We start from the raw sequence: 26,796 nt of genomic DNA, 5'->3' as shown, positions 1-26,796 counted from the left end.
TCAAAAGCTTTGGGGAAGAAAATCCTTTGGGATACCCATATAGACATGGCTCTGGTTTCTGACTCACAGATGTGGGAATGGGCAGGGTCAAAGTGGACCAATTACTTTTCTCAGCTGAGGAAATGTGCAGTGCCATGGTATTTTTGGGGGTCTCCCATCAGGAATCTATACACTCCAGTCCAGTCCTACACAAGGGAAGGAATATGTAACTCAAATTTATTTCCTCCTTTTCATTTTCCAGCCATTTAGCCCTTGCTGAACAATGTGGAAGAGTTTTATCCACGTGAGTGACAGCAGCTGATCCATCATGCAGTGCAGTTAAGCAGCAGCACACTTGTCTTCTGCTCTAGAAAGGCAAGCCCAGAACAAACCTGGTGACAACTACAAAAGAATTATTGTCATCAGAGAACTGGAGCTCCTGGAGCCCAGACACACAAACACTTCTGGAAAAAATCACCGGCTGCAGGTTTCTGCAAGTTTCAACCTGATATAAGTCAGGAGTTTGGAAAAGCAGTATTTTACACCCAAAAAAAAAAAAAAAAAAAAAAGCAATTGATGTTAACAGGCCAGTAAAAGAAAACACTGAAGCGCACCCAAAAAATTATATAAATTATACCCATAATTTGCTTTGTACAATTGCAGTAGGTTACCTGAAGAAGTGGCAAGGTCCTCTGATTCCTCAGATATCCAACACCTCTCTGCTGCCTTTGTACAAGTTGTGAGGAACACACCATGTGGCCTCAGGAGACTGGGATCCAGGGACAGGTCTTGGGCACATGGAGTGTCTATGCCCAGAAAGGTTCCAGAAGGTTCCCCTTGTACTTAGGAGCATCTCTGCTGGGACCTCATCCTGAACTGCCCCAGGGGAACGAGGTGAGGTCTCTGTGCTCTGGTATTTGTGGGAATGCTCAGCGTGTGCACCTGCTCTGACATGTGGCCAGCTGTGTTATGTGCTCTCCATGTGCCTGTGTCCTCTGGGAATTCTTGCTCAGCCTCACTGCTTGGTTGGACCTGGACCTGGATCTGTGGCAGTCTTGTCTCTGCCCCAGAGCCAGACAAGAAAACCTGGGGAACAAATCCTGCACTGAAACTGCTGTAAAGGTGGAAAGCAGGCAGGCACTGAGCACTGGGAGACAGGGAAAGGAGCACTTCCCACCAGACAGCAATCTGCCAGCTGATGCCCTTCAGCTAGCAGGGCTGCAGGGGCCTTTGCTGCTCAAAATATTCTGGCAGTGTCTGAGACAACAAGTGAATGACAAACATATTTAGCAAGTTCCTCTGGCTGACCTGGCTGGAAGGCAGCAACCTCCCTATTTCTTTTCTGTATTAGCCACTCGTGTTGTTTGGTCAGTGCTGACAGGGAGGAAGCTTGATGGGAAGCAAAGAGATCAAAATAAAAAGGAGAGAAACCAGCCAGAATGGTGGGTTTGTGATCAAAGTGTCCAGTCCAATATGGCCTCATAGAACTATCAATAAAAGCCTTTTGCCACAAGCAATCCAGGCTTGTTTATTTGGGACCTTTCCTGGCAGAAGAGATGGCAGAGCATTTGGTTCAAGGCAATAGAAAATGCAGGTGTGTGTGAGAACCCCCGTTCATTTCCACAGACTCTCAGACATACAAACACTCTCCTGCACAATTCTATAGCCCAAAAATGCATCTGAAATTTGACCATTGCAATTCAAGGAACACAATTCCAGCATTTTCTTCTCTGAGTCTTACAACCAAACCATTAATTTCCCTTTTCCTTTCTGAGAGGACAAAGCTGTGCCAGTATCAGCACCCAGCCTGTGCCTGTCCTTGCTCTGAACTCCTTGCTCTGTGCGTGCCTCCCTGCTAACACACTGCCTGTGCTGGAAGCACCCTGAGTGCTTTGCATGATGTGGAAGCCAATCTTCCTTGTTATGCAGATTAATGGATGCCATGCCACAGCCCGTTCCCAAACAACCCAAGCAGCCATTGCATAAGTGGGATTGTTTCCTGGGCATGTTAACTGCCCTTTGGCACTGGCAGGATTGCTGCATGGACAGCTCAGGGAGCTGCTGCTTTGGCAAGAGCAAACTGCAGGAAGCCCAGCACCTCCCCTGTAGCTAAATTCAAGTCAGGGGAAACCACAGCCCAGTGTTGTCCAGTGTAAGAGCTGAAATGAGGGATGTGGGACTCCAGGCTGCTCTCCAAAATGCAGTTTATTGTACCCAAGCTGTCACAGCAGCCCAGGGTGGTGGGTGACAGAGCTGTGCCCACAGCTGTCAGCTCCAGCTGCAGGCAGGCCTGGACACCCTTTGGTTTGGTTACAGTGCATTTTATACTTTTCTTTGCTGAGCATCTTCATACAGCAGAACCAATCTATACCTTAACTTTTACCTATAGCCCACCATAACTGCTGTCATTGCCATATTCATGGTGCTGCTCTCCAATCACTCACAGTCAGCACATCACAGTTTCAGCCAGAAGTTGTTTTTCAGTTTTCTTGCAGTGGAAAATTCTGAGACCTTTTTTCTCCTTGCCACATTTGCTGCCTTGTTTGCCTGTGCTCTCTTCCTCCTTGGTAAAAACGTCTTCTTGTTTGGGGTGGGTTTATCCTTTGCTCTGAGCCATAAAACCCCTTCTAACTCACACACCCTTTGGCTCCTTGGTTACCCAGTGAGACTGGCTCAGCAATTCTTTTCTTCTATATCAAAACTTGCTTCCATCTCTATTCCTTCTTCAGTTCTGCACTCAAAAATCTTTCTGCTAAGCACACACATCTGTGAGACTTTCCTGTCAAACTTTCATCCTTCCCAACAGTCCAGTCTCTGTGGTACATTGTCAAATTCCCAAAAACAGGACTCTCTTTTCTGCAATACTTCTGTGACCAGGGAGCACATGCTGTTTTCTCTGGCACGGACGTATCATTCCTGGCTGAACAGAAGGAGGATAGAACTCATTTGAGCATGAAATAGGTTGCTAAGTGAAATCTTCCATGACATTTAAATATGCAGTCTACAACTTTCCTCTGTTTTTTTTCTGAGTTAGTGCCTCTGGAGACTCCTGATATTGAAGGCTCAGAGTAGAGAGATGATGCTGCAAACACTTCTCATGAGCCTAACACATGATGATTCTGGTTCCCTGTGGAAATCTGATGCCACATAGGATACCTGCCTCCTGTTACACAGGTAGGAGTTAGTCCAACAGAATACAAGGGCCCTTTTTCTGCAGTTCCACAGCCACACTTCTACTGCCAAAGGAGGAAATAATTCCAACTCCCAGTGCAAAAGTGGAGAAATTGCTCTCTCTGGAGCAATTTTATGACCTGATAAGAGGAAAAAATTTACTCTGTGATACACAGGAGCCTCTTTTCTTATCAGAGACATCTATGAATGCTGTTTCAAATACTTAGGTGAGACTTGGGATGATGAAATAGAAAAAAAATGAGAGAATATGGCCACAGTCAACAGTCTCTATAGTTCTCTGAGGAAAAACTAATCCACCTACAGTAACACAGAGATTCATTCCCTGGAGGGCTTCAGACTCTGCACAGCAACAGCAAGGCAAATACAGATCAGAAACATTAGAATACCATAAATGGTGTGGGACAGGCATATGTGGGTATGGTTGTGAGGAGAACTATCACTTTAAATAAAATTCTAGCATCTGAAACAAATGTATAAATCCCTGAGTTCTTATATTTGGCCCAGATCATATTCCCTTTGCAGCTGGTGGAGTCAAATGCTTCAGAGACCTCTAACCTCCCCCTCAAATTTACAATGTCAGCGAAAAATTAGATTCTTTCTTCTGAAACCTGACCCCTGAGAGCACTGATATCAATAGTCTTAAAAATAGGCCCATCAGCTGGGGTCATCAGAGATGTGTTTGTATTGGATTTGCTAAGCCAAGAGATTTTCATACCAAATCAAGCTCCAGTGGGTTTCCCCAGCATAGGCAGGCTCATTTTGAGAAGCTCGCAGGCTTTATGCACACTGCAGACAGACACACAGCTTTTTCAACTCTCCAGCACTAACATGAACCAGAATGAGGGGTATTTTCAGGCATCCTGCACTCCCACTGAAAGCAGCATTCAGTGTCACCCGACACAGGCGTCTGAAATGTCAGCTCTTGAAAATGCTCCGTCATCCCTGTGCCCCTCAAGCTGAAGAGGAGGCAACCTGCAGATGTAAGATGAGGTCTGTAAAATCTAGATAGGACAATGAAAGGGAGTGGATGGATTGCTGAACTCGGGATTGCTGTACCAGAAGAAGGGGCATCAGGTGAAGTCAGCTGGTGGCCAAACACAGAGGGACAGGAGGCTTCAAACCAGCCGTTGTTATCTGCTCAGATCATCACCACCAACCCAGGGGCTACTGAAGGTTTTCATTAATTCCAAGATCTGCCACACAAATGCATGGGAGCAGAACCAGGTGCAGACTCCTGATCCCTCCTGATCCCTGTTATCTGCTCAGACCATCACCACCAAGGCAGTGGCTACTGAAGGTTTTCATTAATTCAAAGATCTGCCACACAAATGCACAGGAGCAGAACCAGGTGCAGACTCCTGATCCCACACAGAACAAAGACAGCAGGACTGGGATGTGCCTGAGCCAGGAGCACTTGAGGAATGGGGCAGTTTTTAGGGACAGCCTCAGCACATCTGTCTGTTCGTAGTTCCCACTCTGCCCAGCCTCAGCCACCACCAAGCCACTGCCAGGAGAGTGCTCTGGGCTGGCCTTTGTGTCCTGACATGTCTGTCCCAAGCAGCCAGCAGGCAGCAGCAGGGCAGGGATGTCCCCCTTGCCAAGTGGCCATGGAGAGCCTGGAGCCCAGGTGCTGCTGCTCTGCAGCCAGGACAGCCTCTGTTTGCACAGGCAGTGCCAGACACAGCCACTGCTTGTGCCTCTGGGCAGAGCACACACCTGGCAGGGGAAAAACTCCTTGCATCCATCCCATGGGGCTTGAGCCACAGTCCCAGATGCCCACTGGGTTCAGGTGCCAATGTTTGACCACAGCTGGGTGTGCTCACAGCTGAGCAAAGCCCACTCCTGGGCTGCTGTGGGCAGTGGGACGCACCAGCAGGGCTTTCAGCAAAGCTGCTGAAGTTTATCATAGATCCTGGGTTTCTTCTTCAGTGCCTGGCCCATAACCTCAGTGTTAATGCTGTCTGATGAGATTCCAAGCTAATTTAGTGAGCCATGCTGTTACTGCACATCTGTGCCATGATCTGCAAAGCCAGGCAGCAATGCCTGAACCAGATGTGTGCTGCTTCTTCCCTCGAGCCTTGCCATGCTGATCGGCTGGGATCATGAAATCATTCAGAAGAGCTGAGATTTCAAGGCTCTTCAAAGGTCACCTAATCCAACACCCTATTCAAGCCAAATTACTTCAGGTTGCTCAGGATTTGTCCAACCACATCCTGAGCACCTCTAAACGTGGAACCTCTCTGACTTGGATCACTATCATGGTAAAAACAATTTTTCTTAGATCTAATCTGAATTTCCCACGTTCCTGCTAGTGGCCACCCTTTCTCACTGTTTCAAATACCTGGAGATAGTAAATCTCCCTTTTAGCCTCTTCTTCATCAGATTGAGTAAACACATTTCTTTTAACTGGTCCTTACACATCATGTGCTCCAACCCCCTGACCTTTTTGGTAGCCCAAAGACTACAAATCAGTCTTCAGAAACCAAATTCTTACCCAGTTATTTGTGACCATGTTATGTTCTTGGCAGTTTTACAGTGTTTTTTAAGAACAGCTCTTTAGACCAAACACTTTCCTGCCACTGGAAAAGTGTTTTTCAGGTATCTTTTTTCACTGACAGCTTTGGTATTGACTACCCTTCACATACAAGCCGGGTTTTGCTACTTCTTAAGTCAGTGGTTTCTAAATCACTTTTTTCATGCACCAATTCCAGCTTAAGCCTCTTTTTGTGCAGAGATGGCTGCCCAGACAGGCTTTTAACCCATTTGTGTGTTGCTCTCACAGCCATTACAGAGTGGGAAGACAGCTCTGTCAGCAGCATGGGAGGGACAATCCTTCCCAGCACCGGGGTCCCTCAGTGATGCTGAGTGTGTGGAGCAGGACTCAGCTGTGATTTGTGACCCCACTCAATATTGCAATCACTCTGCTGTGTTTGCATTGTGACTCCATCACACTGCAGTGCCATTGTGCTGAAGCAAAATCGCATGAAACATCAAACATCTTCAAATAAGTAAAGTTGGTATTAAACATTAAAAACCCTTTACATGTGGAATATCTAAGAGGACCAAACCTGGTCCCCGTAATAATTTCCTAGGAGGTGCTCACCTATGGATTTGTTGTGGGAGGTGGGTGAGAGTAGGCTGCCTTTCACAGCAGATAAAAAGGAATTAGGCTCTGGCATGACTTTTACAGGAGAGCTAGTGACACTGCTGAATCTGAATGGGAGGCAAATCCCTCTGGAAACTTATGTCAGTTGGGAAGAGTGAGAAAGAACTAATAAGAACTCAATGAAAGCCAAGAATTCCAAAGCCCTGTATTCCAAAGAATGCCATGACAAATGCTGATCACATCATTCATTTTATCTGGGTTTATCTTCAACAAACCATAAAGCAGCTGAGAAAGGTCACAGTCCCTTTTCTAACTGCACTCAAATCTGCAAATCTAAATAATTTCATCCTACTCCCAGCTCCTAATACACTACCCTGCTTGCAGAAGGAGTAGGGAAGGCAGTTAAGCAGCTTGTCCAATTGTCCTAACACACCTAGTTAGATAGTTATTCTTGTCTTTGAGGAAGATGTGCTCTTTCCAATTAGCCCGCAAAGAAGGATTTTCACAGTAACTCAAGATGAAATCGTGGCTTGAAGTGAGAAGGTGTGAACAAGCTGCAGATTTGCAGGCAGATGGGAGCGGGCAGGGAGGAGGACATGGACAATGCAGGCTTTTTTGTGGATCTCAATAAGAAAGGTCCAAGAAAATCTGGTTTAATAAAAAAGGCAGTTGAATAAGATAGTGTTGTGAATGGTATTCTCCAGATTAGTACTCCCTCTAAAACCATGGGCCCTTCCTCCCTCTCCCTCCTCTGTAAAGCACTGGAGAAGGAAATTGGAGGCACAAAAAGCAAAGATCCCAGATTAAGATAAGGGCAATTTACTGGAAATAGCAATGAGATAAGAAAAAGAACAGTAGCAGCAGCTGATGACAGAGAGCACAAGAAAAGATGTGATTCACACAGAAATCAGCACAGCCCCAAGGTGGTGCAGGATGGGCAGCACAGCTCAGTGTGGGCCTGGGCACTCTGAGGTTAACTGGGATGCAGATCCTTGACTTCTCCACCTACAGTGGTCTCCTGGTCAGGACTGAGACATTCTGCTCCTTGATACAGACACAATTTGCCTTTCTCGTGGATGTTTAAGTTAAAGCTTACCTTAGTAACATATGGAATTCTAAAGTTCACAGTGCAAGGACCAACCGAGTGGGTATCACCAGCTCCTTGAATACATTTGTCTTACACAAGGCTCCAAAGGCAAATGGTCTCTAATAAGAGTCATATTTCCACCCATGACGCCAAATCAAATTCCTAGCACAGATCTAACATGAAATTTTCACTGAAAATTAATTGTAACTGAGGACTATTAAAATCAACAAATTCACACATCTTTTCAGGTGTAAATAATTTTTGTAATGGGATAAAATCAACACTATTATGCCCCTAAGTCTAATATTAATGTGAAGAATAGTGTGTAAGAACAAAAAAAAATTGCAGAAACAGCACATCTGGCTCTGGGAAGCAGCCAGTGAGCCAGGAGATCCAAAAAAACATATGAGAAAAGATATAGCTCAGATATCCCTAGCAAAATAAATCAGTACATAGGATAAGTGGTCATATCTTCACAAGCTGCAGAAGGCCTCATCCAGCCTACAATATCCACTGTCTCAATTCCATCAGCCTTAGATCTCTCAAGAAGTGTAAAATGTCCATCAAGATTTCCCACCTTCTGCTCTACCCTAATTTTCTGGTTTTGTGGTATATTACTCAAGTTTCTGAATTAACTTGTCAGACTTATTCAGTGGAGGCAAAGATCTTCATGGAAACTTATTTCATCTACACTGATTGACAAGAAGTTCCTTTGCAGAAGAAATAATACCTGATCAAGCTTTCTGTGATGAAATTACTATTTTAGTGAATAGGAAAAGAGCAGCATCTGTTGATGACTTTGACCTTAGTGAGTGTTTTGCTTCTTTTGATCCTGTGCTCTATCTTGTCAAATCAGAAGGAGCAGCTCCAGGCACTGGGGCAGAGATTTCCTTGCAGCCTGTGGAGATGACCACTGTAGACAAGATACCCACATGCAGCTCAAGGACTCAGCCCTGGAGGAGGTGGAAATTTCCTGGAGAAAATTCAGCCCATGGAGAGCCCATGTTGGAGTAAGGGAGAAGTATGAAGAGGAAGAAGAAGCAGAGAGAAACTGTTACAGAATGACTTCTAGCTCCCATTCCCTACCTAACTGGACTGCTTGGAGATGGAGGCAGAAGAATCAGGAATGAAGAAGTGGAGTCTCAGATGTCTTGGGTAAACATGTTGTTTTAATTTTTGTTTCACAAAGTAGCTGCTGTAGACAGATGAATTTGGTGAGTAAAAACCTGCAAAGCATCAAGCAGAAGCTGTCAAAGGAGAAAGATGAGTTGAAGATTGAGGTAATTAACTTTTCCAGCAGCATGAAGTCCATCTCTACAATCACAGGAGAAGTAGAACCCTCACTTCTCTGTATTTATGAATCTCTTTTCCATCTACAAGTGAAAAGCTTTTATGCAATCCTTTCCAAAATTTGAAAACAGCAGAAAATAGCTTAAGCACAAGTTGACACCATTTCATCCTAGTTAAAAAAAATTGTGTAAAAAGTCTGAAATGCAATGGGCTCATGAGATGTCACAAAGATGGAAAAATATTCAGAAAATTCACAGAACATGAAGAGGCAAGGCAATCTATGAGAACTCAGAGCCCTAGAATGGCTTTGGCCCTGATGTTGTGCTCATTGCAGGAAAAAATATAGATGAGGTGCCATTTCCTGAACGAGGCAGATGAAAATCAGTAGCCCTTTATTGTCAGGCTTCTAGGTTAGGAAGAAACAGAAAAACAAGTCATCTGTCATTCCTCCTTGAATCTGTTGCCTTCCCAGATGATTCCCATGACTCTAGGAGGTGAAACAAAATGCAAGATATCAAACTGGCAGAGAGGATGATATACTGCAAGTGTGACCTTTGAACCAGTGCGCTGGAATCCATGTCATCTTCTTTAATTGACATGCTCAGAGAACCCAGGAGGGAAATTGAATTATGAGGAATCATTTTGCAGATGCAACTAGACACCTAAACACAGTAATAACTGTAAAAGGAGATATTGGATGGGAGCTTTCCGATGGCTGTATGGCTGTCAGCTGGAAAGCTTTAAGTTCCCACACAACTCAGGAGTCAGCAGTGAGAGACAAGTTTATCAAAAAGCTGTAAATTCATCTTGGAGTTAATTTCATATGACACATAAAGAACAGTCAAGTATATTCTTTGTTAAGGTAATATGTAATGCATTAGAAGAAGAAGAAGAAGGAGAAGAAGAAGAAGAAAAAGAAGAAGAAGGAGAATAAGAACAAGAAAAAGAAGAAGAAGAAGAAAAAGAAAGAAGAAGAGGGGGAAAATCTCTCTTTGTCTCCCTTTACCCACTTTGGTATACAGGAGGATGGTGTTTTCTTCAGTGACAGTTCAACAAACACACAATATTATTTTTCAAACAGAAATTATCTCTACACATATTTTTCAGAAAGGCATTGGCAATCTCTTAAAAGAATACTTGATCTCAGATGTTTCAGTCATACATGCAGTGTTATACGCACACAAATGTTTTTTAAAGTGAGTTGCAAAGACTGGTCATCCTTCTCACATTGCTTCAGTTTCCTGATGTTTGAGAGAAAATGTGAGTCTTCCCAATATGATAAACACACCACATCCCAGGTCCATGGAAGAACTTTGAACAGCAGATCCTTCCTAATTCTTTGCAAAGGAAATACTAAGGCTCCCAGGAATTCTCTATATTTCAGTGGCATTTGTATTTGTGCTTGGGATGGCTGGAGGACAGCTTGGGATCTTAATCCCATTCTTGCATTTGGTAACCACAGCCACTGTCCAAGGTTTCTAAAATAGCAGGAGGTTGGTGAGTTAAAACTGCCAATAAACATAAAAGATGAAAGATGTAAACTGCATCCTTGGGAATTCCTGCTAGTGTGAGCTCACTGAAATTTCTGCTGGACGTATATCAGAGCAAACCAGCACAGCCAGATACTGAGAATGGCAAAATAATACCTCTAAAATTGAATTTCAAATCACAGCCACTCAGTAATACTTCAGAAGAAGGCAAAAGATGTAATTAAATGTATGAATCAAGGAGAATAATCTGTCTTATCTGCTATTTTGAAAGTACCCACCAAAAAACTAAGGAATTGTAAATAGGTGCTGTAACACAAGCATGATATGGTCATCCAGTCTTGGAATTAGACTATACTAGATTATTCCTATTATTTATTTCCAGAATATTTTAGAATAGGTTCCCTCCAATGCTCTTGAAATAGTAATCCTTCTAACTACTGCTGAGTCCTGAGACACACAAATCTTATATGTCAAACAGCAATTAACAGGAGAAGAGAAGCCAACAATTCCAAGATCCAGTGTCGTGCTCTATTTGCTGGACTGCACTTCCTCCTTCCTAGATTCCTAGTCATAATATTTATAGGAGATTTATTCACATAGCTAGGAAGACCTCAAATATTTCTAAATATATCCACAAGCACTCGGTCAAGTTTGCCAAACAATGCTTTGCCAAAAATTTTTTGACCTAAGAAAGAGGAGGAGGGAATTGAATGTGCAAACCAGAACCTATAAAAGTGCTGGTAGGACAAGCCTCTTCTGCCTCTGTGGAAGGATTAAAGGTAAGAATAGGGACAGCTGGGTGCTGGCAGAACCCCACAGCATTCCTGCTGCCTGTGGAACTGCTTTCCTCAAAGCACTAGCTGTCTCCATAGGCATGCTCCCTCTCTGTTGAAGTCACTGGCATGTTTTTTGCCCTGTGGCTTATTCTTGGGAGTCTGTGCAAAGATAAGACAGAAGTTGTCACTTCTCTTTTTCAGTATTGACCAACTTCCAGGCTTAAAGTCAACTGGTGACACAAGAGGTAAGACTGATTTACTTACTCCATAGGAACAGACTCCAGGTTTGCTTTTTTATGCATTTTTAAGGCCACTTCCCATAACCCTTTACATCTGTGCACACTAAAGCAGTGAAATTCTACCTGACCTGTGCTGTCTAAAAGAGCAAATTTCCTTTTATAACTGTGTTGGACACATTTGTTTGGTACCTGCTGGGAAATAATTGACCTCTTACACACAGAACCCCTAAAAGGAGATTGACTGTAAACAGAAATCCAGGAAAGAAAAGGTGAATGAAAAGCAAATGTATAGTTAAGATTTTGTCAAATCTCTCAAATGCTTTTTATTGAGAAGTTTTCCTTTTTCTATGTAAGTTAGTATTAAAGGGTGAGCTTGAACAGGAAAGGGCAGAACAATTGGAGAAGACAAAACTCTGATTTCTCTACAGAGGAAAAAGGTTTGCATAGACTACTCAGACCTCTGCTTCTGCTTACTCCACATCTGTTCCCTGATGATACTACATCTCTATAATTGGCACAAATTACAAGGGCTGAAATGAGAGAGAGAGAAAGAATATAAGTGGGCTTTCATAATTTTGATAAGATGGCTTCTCTTGGTATCTCTTCTGCTTGGTATTTCTACTGGATCTTTGATTACCACTGAATCTTCCAATCGATCTAATTTTCTGCATAGCCTTCTAAAACATGGTGAGATCTAATGAACTGAAACTGTAAAATGGAAAAAGGGAAAAAGCCTTGACCTCAATCAAACACACCTATCTTCTTTAAGATTAAAATAAACTTAAAGACATCTAGAGTGAAAAGCAGGTAAAGCAGAAAGGAAGACTGGAATAACAGGCACAGCAGAACACAACAATGCCTAAGGTAGCTGCTGAAAAGAAATTTCCCCCTTCACTCAGAATTGCCTCTCCTTTTCAGCGCGGTGCCTTGCTGCACGCGGTAAACCACAGCCATGTCCACGGACGCTGAGATGGCCATCTTTGGGGAGGCTGCTCCCTACCTCCGAAAATCGGAGAAGGAGAGAATTGAGGCCCAGAACAAACCTTTTGATGCCAAGTCATCTGTCTTCGTGGTACATGCAAAGGAGTCCTATGTGAAGAGCACCATCACGAGCAGGGAATCGGGAAAAGTCACTGTCAAGACTGAAGGGGGAGAGGTGGGTAAAATACAAAACTTATGAACAGCAGTTCATTCCCACTCTGGCTCTTAGCTGACAAGCATGTACCTTCCTGCCCTCTGACAGACCCTGACCGTAAAGGAAGATCAAATCTTCTCCATGAACCCTCCCAAGTATGACAAGATCGAGGACATGGCCATGATGACCCACCTGCACGAACCCGCTGTGCTGTACAACCTCAAAGAGCGTTACGCAGCCTGGATGATCTACGTAAGTGGCAGCAGCAGCTTCCTCTGGGCAGCCTCAGGAGCTGCTGGGCCAGGCTCAGGGCAAGCCAGCGAGCTGTGTCCCTTCCTTGCAGACCTACTCGGGTCTCTTCTGCGTCACTGTCAACCCCTACAAGTGGCTGCCGGTGTACAACCCCGAGGTGGTGTTGGCCTACCGAGGCAAGAAGCGCCAGGAGGCCCCTCCACACATCTTCTCCATCTCTGACAACGCCTATCAGTTCATGCTGACTGGTGAGTGGCTCGCATCATAAGCATCAGAGCACAACTGTTCTGCTTTGTCTTGATAAAACCTGCCAAGAAAAATGAAATAGGATTATGTAGAGTTGCTAGTTTTGCTTCTGCCTTTTTCATTCCTTTCTTCCTCTGTGCTGTTGAGTTCCAAAGTGTTACCCACGGTCAGCAGTCCTTTGTCATAGGTCTTTAATCTCTCTTTCTCTGCTGCTGTAAAAACAGTCTGTGTAGCAGAAAATTAAAACAATTTACTGCATGCAAGAGAAGGAAAAAACTATACCGTGGAACAAAGAAGCAGCATATGGCTCTTAGAGGGTTTTCAATGTCCATGGTAAAGCTTTATAGAATAACAGAATGTTTTGTGCTTGAAGGGATCCTTAAAAAAGCCATGGGCCTTCCCTATGACATTTGGAGGGATATCCGTGAATATGTTTCAAGGAAAGAGTGCAAGTACAAATTGCTTTGCAAGGAATTGAAGTGGAAAAAAAGACTTAGGAGTAAACAAAGAAAAAAAATTGCGGGTGTTTTAATTGTCAGAACTTGTATTCATTTTCAGTATTAGTGTGTTCTTCATTTACAAAGTCTACTTGTTTCTGCCTTGTTGACAGATCGTGAGAACCAGTCCATCCTGATCACGTAGGTACCCCCCTGCGCGGGTCCCTGCGGGGCTGCCCGGTGCCAGGGCACCTCCTGCCTGACCACGCACCCTCTGCTTCTCTCTTGGCTTTGGCAGCGGAGAATCCGGGGCCGGGAAGACTGTGAACACAAAGCGTGTCATCCAGTACTTTGCAACAATTGCAGCCAGTGGGGACAAGAAAAAGGAGGAGCAGACCTCAGGCAAAATGCAGGTGAGGTCCCAGGGCTAGGAACCTGCAACTATCCCATTTCCTCATGAGCTAGATCACGACAAGAAGACTTCTATTCTAGGGGACACTTGAGGATCAAATCATCAGTGCCAACCCACTGCTGGAGGCCTTTGGAAATGCCAAGACCGTGAGGAACGACAACTCCTCACGCTTTGTGAGTTATTAATTGGCACAGCTGTCAACACCAATTTGGATATTCTTGCTGTCCAGATTGTTAAAATAAGTCTCCATTGACTTTCCTGCTGCTTTCAGGGTAAATTCATCAGAATCCATTTTGGTGCCACAGGCAAACTGGCTTCTGCTGACATTGAAACATGTAAGACACCCTTCTGGCCCGATCCCCTTTCCCTCCATCCTTCCCCACTTATTGTGCTTGACTGTGTCCTACCTTCTTTGCCAGATCTGCTGGAGAAGTCCAGAGTCACTTTCCAGCTCAAGGCGGAAAGGAGCTACCACATCTTTTATCAGATCATGTCCAACAAGAAGCCAGAGCTTATTGGTAGGAAAAATCAGTAACTCCTCCAGCCAAAGGTCATGGAACAAGTTTGAGTTCTTTTCTGTGCCAATTGCATTTGACCTGTCTCTGTTTTGTCCTTCTTTTCAGAGATGTTACTGATCACCACCAACCCCTATGACTATCTGTACGTGAGTCAAGGTGAGATCACAGTTCCCAGCATTAACGACCAGGAGGAGCTGATGGCCACTGACGTAAGTAGCAGAAGTTTTCTTAAGTGAGCTTTCATTTCTGTGACCTTTAACAGTTGGGGTACTCACCTTAACAACTCTTTTGTCAGAGTGCCATCGACATCCTGGGTTTCAGTGCTGATGAGAAAACAGCCATCTACAAGCTGACAGGGGCTGTCATGCACTACGGGAACCTGAAGTTCAAGCAGAAGCAACGAGAGGAGCAGGCAGAGCCTGATGGCACCGAAGGTACCAGCACCACCCATCCCAGAGCTCAGGAGCTAGTGAACACTCACTGAGTTGAAGGCAGCATGTGAGGGTCAGAATGATTGACTCAGCTTTTGCATTTCCTCAGTGCCAGTACTGTAGAATAGCAGTGGGTCCTAGCCACAGGACTTCTCTGGAGGAACTCAAATCAGATTATTTTGTATAATGCAGATTGTAAGGTCCAGTGTCTCTCCCAAAGAGTGCTGCCGTTATTACCTATGCCTTTTTTATCTTTACTAATATTTTGATTTTTACTGGAATTGCCTTTGATATATTTTTTAAAGGAACAGTGATTTCTACTTTAACAACCGATTGTTTTTGTGTTAAGTTGCTGACAAGGCTGCCTACCTGATGGGTCTGAACTCAGCAGACCTGCTCAAGGCCCTCTGCTACCCACGAGTCAAGGTGGGCAATGAATACGTCACCAAGGGCCAAACTGTGCAACAGGTAACAACAACCCCTTGTTTTAAGGATAGATTCTCTGGACCTTCTCTTTTGTCCTGCATGATAACTACACTCTTTCTGTTTTGCATTTCAGGTATACAACTCAGTGGGTGCCCTGGCCAAGGCAGTGTTTGAGAAGATGTTCCTGTGGATGGTTGTTCGTATCAACCAACAGCTGGACACGAAGCAGCCCAGGCAGTACTTCATTGGTGTCCTGGACATTGCTGGCTTTGAGATCTTTGATGTAAGGATTTCAGATTTACTAGCATGATTGTTAAAATCACATTGCTGAGTGACAAAATACTTCAGGAGGAATGCTGCTGGTTTGTTGGTCATTTTTTATTTTCTTTTTTTGTTTTAGTTTTTTAAATAAATGCTTTGACCTTTTATAGTGTATCTAGAGCATTCTGATTCTCACAGGGTTTTAACTGGAAATAGCATTTTGTTTTGTACATATGCCAAAGAAATCCCTAAGTGCAGATTTTTTGCTGAAGGCTGGAGACATGATTTGTAATCAACGTTTGTGAATGTTGGATATAGTGTTGTGCGGTGGACTCTCCTGTAACTGAATTAGCACAGTCTAGTAGATATCAAAGCCGACAAAATCTGAGTTATTCCAAATATCTAAGCTTCTAGAGTAATAAATATATGGATAAAGTTCAGGTTGAGAAACACTGACAGAAATTCCAAACTTACGGATCAAATAAGACAGAGCACTTACAGATCCTCCTGTGTTTGGTACAAATAGGCAGCACTGTTCTCTATACCTAACTTCCTTAATTTACATTCATAATAATCTTGGTTTGTAATTGTGCAGTTCAACAGCCTGGAGCAGCTGTGCATCAACTTCACCAATGAGAAACTGCAACAGTTCTTCAACCACCACATGTTCGTGCTGGAGCAGGAGGAGTACAAGAAGGAGGGCATTGAATGGGAGTTCATTGACTTTGGCATGGACCTGGCTGCCTGCATTGAGCTCATTGAGAAGGTATTTCTGTAATTCACAATGTCAGGTATTTTCAGACATGCATTCATTTTATATATATTTCTAAATGCAGCTTGAAATGGTAAATGTGATAGTACAGATTCATCAGTTTGTATTATTTTTGATTTGCTGAACAGAACGATCCCTGAGAGCAGTAATATTATCCCTCTCAGGAAGTTATTTCATCTCTGAATCTTTCTGCCTTTTTACCTTGTCCTCCCTCCTTCCTTATGCTTCTCCCAGCCCATGGGCATCTTCTCCATCCTGGAAGAGGAGTGCATGTTCCCCAAGGCAACTGACACCTCTTTCAAGAACAAGCTCTATGACCAGCACCTGGGCAAGTCCAACAACTTCCAGAAGCCCAAGCCTGGTAAAGGCAAGGCTGAGGCTCACTTCTCCCTGGTGCACTATGCTGGCACAGTGGACTACAACATCTCTGGGTGGCTTGATAAGAACAAGGACCCTCTGAATGAAACTGTTGTGGGGTTGTATCAGAAGTCATCCCTGAAGACACTGGCTTTACTGTTTGCCTCTGCTGGAGGAGAGGCAGGTCAGTTCTCTGAAATTCATATTTCCATGTTTATTTAATGACTCTACCAAAGCCATGAATATCAACTATTGTTCTTTTCCATGTTCCATTCTTATCATGACTAGTATATACGATAAAATGTCGTCTTAACAAGTCATAAAACCATCTTTTTTTTTTCCTTTTTTTTTTTTTGGTGTTCTTCAGAGGCTAGTGGTGGTGGTGGTGGTGGCAAGAAGGGAGGCAAGAAGAAGGGTTCTTCTTTCCAGACTGTCTCAGCTCTTTTCAGGGTGAGTACCAAAGTCATTCTCTCTACTTCTTTTCTCGTTTGCCTTTTTTTGTTTGTTTTGAGTTGAAGATCGTAAATTCTCACTCTAGCTGCAATAAGGCCATTTAACTGCATCAGTTAACATTTTTCTGTATCAAGAATAATTCTTTATTTATTCATAAATGAGCTGACATAAAGTCAGCTGAGGCCAGCTGAGGAAGGTATAGATATATTCCCCAGTCTCATTAAAGCACATTGCAAGGTTTTGTTACTTTCTCTCCTGCTGAAGAGTGAAAGACAAAAGAAAACTCACATTAAAAATTGCTATAGTTAGGAATTACAAATCTGTTAATGTTTTAAAAGACTTTCCTCACATCTGAAAGAGTAACTGAGGAGGTACTATGTGTTAATTAAAAACCTTAATTAATGAACCCACAGGAGAATCTGAACAAGCTGATGACCAACCTGCGGAGCACCCACCCACATTTTGTGCGCTGCATCATCCCCAACGAGTCTAAAACACCTGGTAAGAGCCACAAGCAGAAATAAAAAACAGTGTGATGCACCTATTATTCTCTATGTTTTATCATGAATTATCAAATATTTGCCTTATTGCTTAGGGGCCATGGAGCACGAGCTGGTGCTGCACCAGCTGCGCTGTAACGGCGTGCTGGAAGGGATCAGAATCTGCAGGAAAGGGTTCCCCAGCAGAATCCTCTACGCTGACTTCAAACAGAGGTCAGTTTCCTGTCTGATTTCAATTCTGTCTTTCCTGATGACTTTCCTGCCAACTATTTTATCCCTTTGGGATATTTTTTAACACTACCTCTTTCTGGCTATAATTAGAAGAAAAGGAAATGTTGACATGCATAACAAAAGGCAACATATATGGCTTGGAAAAGAAAAATTGTTGAGAAGTGAAGAGTGTCAGGTGTCCTAGCTGACTGCAGGGGCATCGGAGTATGGAAGTATTGTAGAGCTGCATAAGCCAGTGATTACAAGATTATTAAATGTAGGCTGGTATGTGTTGCAAAATGTACTCAGGTAAAAATTACAAACCATGAGTTCCTTGACCATTACACCAGCTGCAAGTTTCAGGGGAAGAGGTTTTTCTCCAGTACAGAGGGTATAGGAAAGTGGCAATTTTCTACAGAATAGTTTCAGTAAAAAGATATGGATTGAACTCACTGGAAATCATTGTCTTCTTCATGGTGGCTGGTCCTCTAAGGACTGGAAAAGTTTCCTTAAATTTTGTTACCAGGTTAAGACTTCATCAGAAGGATAGCTCTAAACAAGGGATGAAATTCCAAATTCCTCAGCCTGGTTCTGCTGCAAACACTGCTCTTGGTTTCAGTAAACAGTACATTTTTATTACTGGACATTGCCTTCATTTCTATTTCCTCCAATTCCACAGATACAAGGTGCTTAATGCCAGTGCCATCCCTGAGGGACAGTTCATCGATAGCAAGAAGGCTTCTGAGAAGCTCCTTGGGTCAATCGATGTGGACCACACCCAGTACAAATTTGGACACACCAAGGTACAAACCCCCCCATTCACAGCCTGCCTGAGCTTTGCTCTCTCTACCTGCCAGTGATGTGCTGCAACATTCCCTCTCTCAAGGTGTTCTTCAAAGCTGGGCTGCTGGGGCTCCTGGAGGAGATGAGGGATGAGAAGCTGGCAGAGCTCATCACCCGCACCCAGGCCAGGTGCAGGGGCTTCCTGATGAGGGTGGAATATCGGAGAATGGTGGAGCGCAGGTACACCTTCCTCTTCTTCAGTTAAAGTGTCATTTTGCTCATGGAAAAGTGTTGACACTCGTCAGACTGAGAATATTCATTGTACATTTTAATTATGCCTCAGGGAATCCATCTTCTGCATCCAGTACAACGTTCGTTCATTCATGAATGTCAAACACTGGCCATGGATGAAGCTGTTCTTCAAGATCAAGCCCTTGCTGAAGAGTGCAGAGTCTGAGAAGGAAATGGCCAACATGAAGGGAGAGTTTGAGAAAACCAAGGAAGAGCTTGCAAAGTCTGAGGCAAAGAGGAAGGAGCTGGAAGAGAAAATGGCATCTCTAATGCAGGAGAAAAATGACCTCCAGCTCCAAGTGCAATCTGTAAGTATTGTTAGTGTATTTCTTCCACGTACCCTCACAGCACAAAAGTCTCATGTTACACAATAAATTGTCTAAGAAAATATTTTAATATGAAGAATGGAAGGTAGCATTCAGACCACTCCGTGTCACCATTATAATGGGAGGTTCTAGCTTGGGAATGACTTTTGAAGCATGTATGCCATAGGTCTGTTTCTGCAGGCTCACAACATAGCATCCAGTGTGGTCACTGGAGATACAGAATTTACAGTTAGCAGAGTCTGTGGAGCAATTCATTTGACAACTTACTCTGGTTTCAGGGAGTTGCCCAAAGACCCATATCCCATTTTATATGATACATGTTATGTCACCTGTCCTTCTGCAACCACTTTTCCAGGAGGACACAAAATCCCCCTGCTTTCTGTCACAATCCTGTATTTACCTCCTAAGTCCATTGGGAGATCAAGGGATTGGTCAATATTTAAACATTACCTTGTGTATTTAGATGTTTGCTACACAGATTCAAAATATACGCAGGTTCAGATTGAAACCTCTGATTACACCTAACTATATATCAATTTATATCACTCAAAGAAAAATAATTCAAAGTCAGTCTTGCCAAGAAAAGCTCAGAAAAAGATAAAGAAAAAAAAACCTACACATTTATATACAGTATTTAATTTTCAGAGAAGCTTGTCTAAACTCTTGTATATAACTGTCTTGAAAGATATGATCATCATATCCATAGGAAAAATAGAAGCGAATTATTGATGTGAGTAAAAAAATGAAATAGAATAAAAACCTAATTTGAATTAAAAGAGTCAGTGCAAAAAATAACTTGCTAGAAGAAAACAAAAGATAGTATTTCCATGTTTCTTTTCCTCAGTGAGAAATACCAATTCTCCATTCAGCTTTTAAAAACAGTTGCAATTAACAAAAAAATTGATGCTTCTCTAAAAGGAAGCTGATGCTTTGGCTGATGCTGAGGAAAGGTGCGACCAGCTCATCAAAACCAAAATCCAGCTGGAAGCCAAAATTAAGGAGGTGACCGAAAGGGCTGAAGATGAAGAGGAGATTAATGCTGAGTTGACAGCCAAGAAGAGGAAGCTGGAGGATGAATGTTCAGAGTTGAAGAAAGATATTGATGACCTTGAGCTAACATTGGCCAAGGTGGAGAAGGAAAAACATGCCACCGAAAACAAGGTAGGAGGTAGAACCTGTCACTCGCACTGTGGAAAAGAGCCTTGTGCTGTTACTGGACTTGTGTAGCTACTGTATTTACATTTGCTCCTTTCTTCCCAAAGGTGAAAAACCTGACTGAGGAGATGGCAGCTCTGGACGAGACCATTGCCAAGCTGACAAAAGAGAAGAAAGCCCTCCAAGAGGCCCATCAGCAGACCCTGGATGACCTGCAAGCAGAGGAAGACAAAGTCAATACTCTGACCAAAGCCAAGACCAAGCTGGAACAGCAAGTGGATGATGTAAGCACACAGACATAGAGCAGGAACAGGACAGGTATGGAGTCCAAGCTGTCTGGCAGAGGCCTGATGGTCTTGTTGTGTTTAGCTGGAAGGGTCCCTGGAGCAAGAGAAGAAACTGCGCATGGACCTGGAGAGAGCCAAGAGGAAACTGGAAGGAGACCTGAAGCTGGCCCAGGACAGCATCATGGATTTGGAGAATGATAAGCAGCAGCTGGATGAGAAGCTGAAGAAGTAAGTGTGGTTCTGGGACTCCTGAGTGCTGGGCTGCACCACTTGTCTCTTTTCTTGGAGCTCTAACACGGTTCACTTGTCCCAAAGGAAAGACTTTGAAATCAGCCAGATCCAGAGTAAAACCGAGGATGAACAAGCCCTGGGCATGCAACTTCAGAAGAAGATCAAGGAGCTGCAGGCAAGTCTCTGTTCCTTCCCCTGCCTTGCTCAGGCTCAGCTCAGGCAGGAGGAGGGCACGGCTGTGAAGGGTCCCTGCTGTTCTGCAGGCCCGCATTGAGGAGCTGGAGGAGGAAATTGAGGCAGAGCGAACCTCTCGCGCTAAAGCAGAGAAGCATCGCGCTGACCTGTCCAGGGAGCTGGAGGAGATCAGCGAGCGCCTGGAAGAAGCAGGAGGGGCCACAGCAGCCCAGATTGATATGAACAAGAAGCGTGAGGCAGAGTTCCAGAAGATGCGCCGTGACCTGGAAGAGGCCACGCTGCAGCACGAAGCCACGGCTGCCGCCCTGCGCAAGAAGCACGCGGACAGCACGGCTGAGCTGGGCGAGCAGATCGACAACCTGCAACGTGTGAAGCAGAAGCTGGAGAAGGAGAAGAGTGAGCTGAAGATGGAGATTGATGACTTGGCCAGCAACATGGAGTCTGTCTCCAAAGCCAAGGTACACAATTATTTTCCTGGTTCATTGACCCAGTGGAATAGAACACAATCCTTGCTCCTTGCTCTTTTTAATGTGTGGATGGTTAACTCATTGTTTTCCATATGCTGAAACACAGGCCAACCTGGAGAAGATGTGCCGCACTCTGGAAGATCAGCTGAGTGAGATTAAGTCCAAGGAGGAGCAGAATCAGCGCATGATCAATGACCTCAATGCTCAAAGAGCTCGTCTGCAGACAGAGTCAGGTGAGACACCCACATCTACATGTGCAGATCAATAATGTCTCAGAGTTATTGCAATAATTTCTCTTCTGAGCACGTAGTCTTTTCAACACACTTTGTTTCATATCTACTGTGAAATGCTTGAAATGGGATTGTAAATTTCAGCATGGGCTAAAAAATATTTGGTTTTTCCTCTCCAAATGTTTGCTGCATCACCATCAATGGCATTAAAACTGTTGAGTATCTGCAAATTTTCTCAGGTGAATATTCACGTCAAGTGGAAGAGAAGGATGCTTTGGTTTCTCAGCTGTCAAGAGGCAAGCAGGCTTTCACCCAGCAGATTGAGGAACTCAAGAGGCATCTGGAGGAAGAGATAAAGGTGAGAAGGCTTTTTCCTTAATACATTAAATCAGTTAATCAAAGAGATGAAAGGGACAAAGAAAACCCCTTACATAAAGGAGTGCAAGTTTTCCCATAGATGCATTGCTTCTCTTTCCCTGCAGTCTATCCATTAAGTCTTTTTCAAATTTGCATATTTTTCTCATCAGAGGTCTTTCTAAGTTCTTCTCATTAAGGAGATTTGCCAGGATGTTTCCATTCATTTTCCCACCGTTTTTTTTCATCAAGGCCAAAAATGCCCTGGCCCATGGCCTGCAGTCTGCTCGCCACGATTGTGACTTGCTCCGGGAACAATATGAGGAGGAGCAGGAGGCCAAGGCAGAGCTGCAGCGAGCCCTGTCCAAGGCCAACAGTGAAGTGGCCCAGTGGAGAACAAAATATGAGACGGACGCGATTCAGCGCACGGAGGAGCTCGAGGAGGCCAAGTAAGTGGGGAATGTGAAGAACACTGTCAGAGGGTAAGAATGCAAATTTGAGGAGCCCACTGTGACATTGTCGGGGAGCAGTCAGTTTTCTGCTTTGAGTGGGTTCAGAAAGTGACAAAATATGACAGAAAGCAGGAACACAATGGGGAAAAGCAGAAGGAAACCGAATAGCAGAGAGAGGTCAGCAGAAAGGGAAATGCTACAGGATTGTTCCAGAATTCAGACATGGAAATAGAGTGGCTGTCTGGAAGAAGTCTTACACCTCTCTGTGAATGTGGATCACACAATACCGAGACGCTAAGTTTACTTTTATGAAAAACATGCTGCTTCATGCCACAGTCTTACTTACGATTACTGCTCCCCAGGAAGAAGCTGGCCCAGCGCCTGCAGGATGCAGAGGAACATGTTGAGGCTGTCAATGCCAAATGTGCCTCCCTGGAAAAGACAAAGCAGAGGCTGCAGAATGAAGTGGAGGACCTGATGATTGACGTGGAGAGATCCAATGCTGCCTGCGCTGCTCTGGATAAGAAGCAGAAGAACTTTGACAAGGTCTTTTGGCCTGCAGCACCAGCCCTCCTGGCCAGAGCATGGCCCCGTGATGGCCACAGCCCTGCTCACCCCCCGTTTCTCTTCAGATCCTGGCAGAATGGAAGCAGAAGTACGAGGAAACGCAGGCTGAGCTGGAGGCCTCGCAGAAGGAGTCGCGCTCTCTGAGCACGGAGCTGTTCAAGATGAAGAATGCCTATGAGGAGTCCTTGGACCACCTGGAAACAATGAAGAGGGAGAACAAGAACTTGCAGCGTAAGGCCCTGGCCCTCTGATACTCACTGGCATTTCTCACAAGCTTGTCTATCTGCCACATTTATCAGCTCTGGGCCTGCAGGGATGAGATCTGGCCTGGCACCTTCATGCAGCAGAGCCTTTCACCCTTCTGCTCTGTGCCTGACCCCAGCGCTTTTTTCCCTTCCTTGCAGAGGAGATTTCCGACCTCACGGAGCAGATTGCAGAGGGAGGAAAGGCAGTTCATGAGCTGGAGAAAGTGAAGAAGCAGATTGAGCAGGAGAAATCTGAAATCCAGGCTGCTCTGGAGGAAGCTGAGGTACATGACCACAATCACTGGTTTCTGCAGTAAAGAAATGATGAAATAGGGCTAACAAGGCCTGGGTTGTCGTTTCTCCTGGCTGGGGAGTGCAGACAGCTGAGATATCTAGAAATATTTTGCAATTCCCTAGAATGTAAGATGAATTTTTATCGATGTTATCAATGTTTGTGCAGGCCTCCCTGGAACATGAGGGCTAACAAGGCCTGGGTTGTCGTCTCTCCTGGCTGGGGAGTGCAGACAGCTGAGATCTCATAAAATATTTTGCAATTCCCTAGAATGTAAGATGAATTTTTATCAATGCTATCAATGTTTGTGCAGGCCTCCCTGGAACATGAGGAGGGGAAGATCCTGCGCTTGCAGCTTGAGCTCAACCAAGTGAAGTCTGAGATTGACAGGAAGATAGCAGAGAAAGATGAGGAGATTGATCAAATGAAGAGGAACCACCTCAGAGTTGTGGACTCCATGCAGAGCACCCTGGATGCTGAGATCAGGAGCAGGAATGAAGCCCTGAGGCTGAAGAAGAAGATGGAGGGAGACCTGAATGAAATGGAGATCCAGCTGAGTCACGCCAACCGCCAGGCCGCAGAGGCACAGAAGAACCTGAGGAACACCCAGGCTGTGCTGAAGGTATGGCACAATGTGCTGATTTCTGACACAGCTAAATTTTTTTCCTCTGTTACAAGTCTTTAATTTCTATGTTGATGGGAAAATACGAAATACAAAAAAAGAAAACACACACCTCCCAGTCTGTTGTATCTCTTTTTCCAGGACACTCAGCTGCACCTGGATGATGCTGTCAGAGCACAGGATGACCTGAAGGAGCAGGTGGCCATGGTGGAGCGCAGAGCAAACCTGCTGCAGGCTGAGGTTGAGGAGCTCCGGGCAGCCCTGGAGCAGACGGAGCGGTCGAGGAAATTGGCTGAGCAGGAGCTTCTGGATGCCAGTGAGAGAGTTCAGCTCCTCCACAGCCAGGTCAGTTAATAAACATAGTTAATATTTATACTATTGCTCCATACGTTTAAATGGCAGAGTTGAAACAGTATTTTGTTAAATGCATGGGCTTTCATAGTAAATAAGAAGTAATAGATGATAGATAATATTAGGAGTTTTGTTTAAGATGTAGATAGAGTATGAATTCCAGTAGACTCCAGTACAGATACCTTAATAAATCCAGAGATGTTTGTTAGGTTCTTACTCTTTTACTTGAGTTCAACACCTTTCACATTTCCATTTGAGACTCTAAAGGCAAATGTAGGCTGACCATGAACAAAATAGGACCACACTAACTCTGTCATTAATGTAATTTAACAATGTCACTATAAGTATTCTATAGAGCCATCTCAGAGTTTTATGGTCACCAGAGTGAAAATGGTAAGGAAAACATTTTTTTCATTTTTCAGTCTAAATTCCTTTTTTGTTGTCTGAGAAAAGACTTCTTTTCTTCATGAGAGGATGCTCACGAAATACAAAAGTACATCATACCTGAGAAATTAATAGCTACAACAGTAGTTCTTTTGGAATCCAATGTGACCTGATGGCACCATCTATATTAAAAAGAAATACTTATGCTGTACTTGATATGATACTGCAAGCTAACAAAAAAAAATCATGTTCATGCTCTTCAACAGAACACCAGCCTGATCAACACCAAGAAGAAGCTGGAAACGGACATTGCCCAGATCCAGGGTGAAATGGAGGATACCATCCAGGAAGCCCGCAATGCTGAGGAGAAGGCCAAGAAGGCCATCACAGATGTGAGTTGGACACTCCTGGCATTGCTGAGGATGAATGTACTCTCCTCAAAATATCTCCAGTTCTAAAATGGCTTTGACCTTTTGGTCTGATCAGGCGGCCATGATGGCAGAAGAGCTGAAGAAGGAGCAGGACACCAGTGCCCACCTGGAGAGGATGAAGAAGAACCTGGACCAGACGGTGAAGGACCTGCAGCACCGTCTGGAAGAGGCTGAGCAGCTGGCACTGAAGGGAGGGAAGAAGCAGATCCAGAAGCTGGAGGCCAGGGTGTGTAGGGCTGGGGCTGTGCCTGAGTGAGCGTGTCCCTCCTTGGAGAGACCTTGTCAGGGCAGCTGCAGGGATGGGCTTGTGCTTGCAGGTGCGGGAGCTGGAAGGGGAGGTTGATGCTGAGCAGAAGCGCAGCGCTGAAGCCGTGAAGGGTGTGCGCAAGTACGAGCGGAGGGTGAAGGAACTCACCTACCAGGTAAGGCAGGAGCTCTCCTGCTCTCACTGGGCTTTCTCACAGTGAGTCACATTGTGCCCACACCATCCCCAAGGGCAATTGTTATCCTCACGTGATGCAGAACCAAGAATTGACTCTCTACTCTGTTTACCAACTGCTTTAGTCTGAGGAAGACAGGAAGAATGTCCTGAGGCTGCAGGATCTGGTGGACAAGCTGCAAATGAAAGTGAAATCCTACAAGAGACAAGCTGAGGAGGCCGTAAGTACCAGTTTCTCCAAACCAGACTTTCTTCTGGTGGAGGTGGAATTCTGTATTCATGTTTTCCTCTGTGCAGCTTTTTGGAACCTTGTCTGTTTTGATGCAACATGATGATATTTTGATACAGTGTGGAATGTGAGAATAGACTCGCTGAGTTTGTGAGGAAATATACTTCCCCAACCCTATGTGTTTTGCTGCAAGCCTCTTTTCTCACTATTTCTTTGCTTATACCTTGCCCTGGATGCCAGAAACAGCCATCAGTCTGTGTATTCAGGACTATGACATGAACTCTTCCTAGACCATGCTGTGTATAATGTCTTTTTGACATTCCAATATTCTTTTCTCTTCTCACACACATAACACCCTGAGCAGCTTCTCATCTTAGTTTTGAATCTGCTCTGCCAGCCCCGCTGTGGCTTTTGAATTTTTGTTTGCCCAGTTTCCTGGTAATAAACGTCCAACATGCTGAGTGTTGTTTTCACAACTCCCTTTCCCCACACAGGAGGAGCTGTCCAATGTCAACCTGTCCAAGTTCCGCAAGATCCAGCACGAGCTGGAGGAAGCCGAGGAGCGGGCTGACATTGCAGAGTCACAGGTCAACAAGCTCCGAGCCAAGAGCCGCGAGATTCATAAGAAGATAGAAGAAGAGGAATGAGGTTCCCAAGACTAAAAAGTGACCTGAGGCATGCATAAAATGTAAACCTCTGTGTTGCTTTCTTTAGTAATTATCATTTATGACTAGGTAATAAAGACAGTAGAGACCCTTGCATATGAACAGTGACTGTGATGTTTTATTTATTCATTTATTCTAGTATTCATTACTTTTGGAGTACATGTACACAGTCATCTTCACATTTAGAAGTATATCACACAGCAAAGCATTTTTACATTTGCATTTTTTTAA

The 26,796-nt window shown here is 44.3% G+C and overlaps 1 protein-coding gene across 3 annotated transcripts; it reads left to right on the top strand.

Moving 5' to 3' along the window:
• Positions 1-12,111: 12,111 nt before the first annotated feature.
• LOC311161190 (myosin-1B-like) lies at positions 12,112-26,547 on the top strand (the record flags this gene model as incomplete). 3 transcript variants are annotated; one of them, XM_084218542.1, is made up of 38 exons in its annotated part: positions 12,112-12,315; positions 12,403-12,546; positions 12,638-12,794; positions 13,403-13,430; positions 13,528-13,636; positions 13,722-13,814; positions 13,913-13,976; positions 14,061-14,159; positions 14,265-14,368; positions 14,455-14,593; positions 14,940-15,058; positions 15,150-15,299; positions 15,873-16,043; positions 16,284-16,590; positions 16,774-16,856; positions 17,273-17,360; positions 17,455-17,572; positions 18,249-18,372; positions 18,456-18,592; positions 18,696-18,951; positions 19,888-20,130; positions 20,232-20,408; positions 20,494-20,639; positions 20,727-20,817; positions 20,906-21,295; positions 21,411-21,537; positions 21,774-21,892; positions 22,141-22,337; positions 22,703-22,886; positions 22,973-23,138; positions 23,312-23,436; positions 23,758-24,066; positions 24,208-24,411; positions 25,068-25,193; positions 25,288-25,458; positions 25,550-25,654; positions 25,797-25,892; positions 26,395-26,547. In XM_084218542.1, the coding sequence occupies 38 exons, from the start codon at positions 12,112-12,114 to the stop codon at positions 26,545-26,547; spliced, it is 5,823 nt and encodes a 1,940-aa protein (XP_084074668.1). The 3 variants fall into 3 exon arrangements, with proteins under 3 accessions (XP_084074668.1, XP_084074666.1, XP_084074667.1); XM_084218540.1 differs by having other exon boundaries at positions 13,528-13,642; XM_084218541.1 differs by having other exon boundaries at positions 13,528-13,642; positions 16,284-16,594; positions 16,781-16,856.
• Between the last annotated feature and the right edge of the window lie 249 nt (positions 26,548-26,796).

Source organism: Fringilla coelebs, assembly GCF_963513975.1.
Source record: "Fringilla coelebs genome assembly, chromosome: 19".
NCBI lineage: Eukaryota > Metazoa > Chordata > Aves > Passeriformes > Fringillidae > Fringilla > Fringilla coelebs.
Note: the sequence above shows the minus strand (reverse complement) of the source record. Positions and strands in the feature narration are given on the sequence as shown.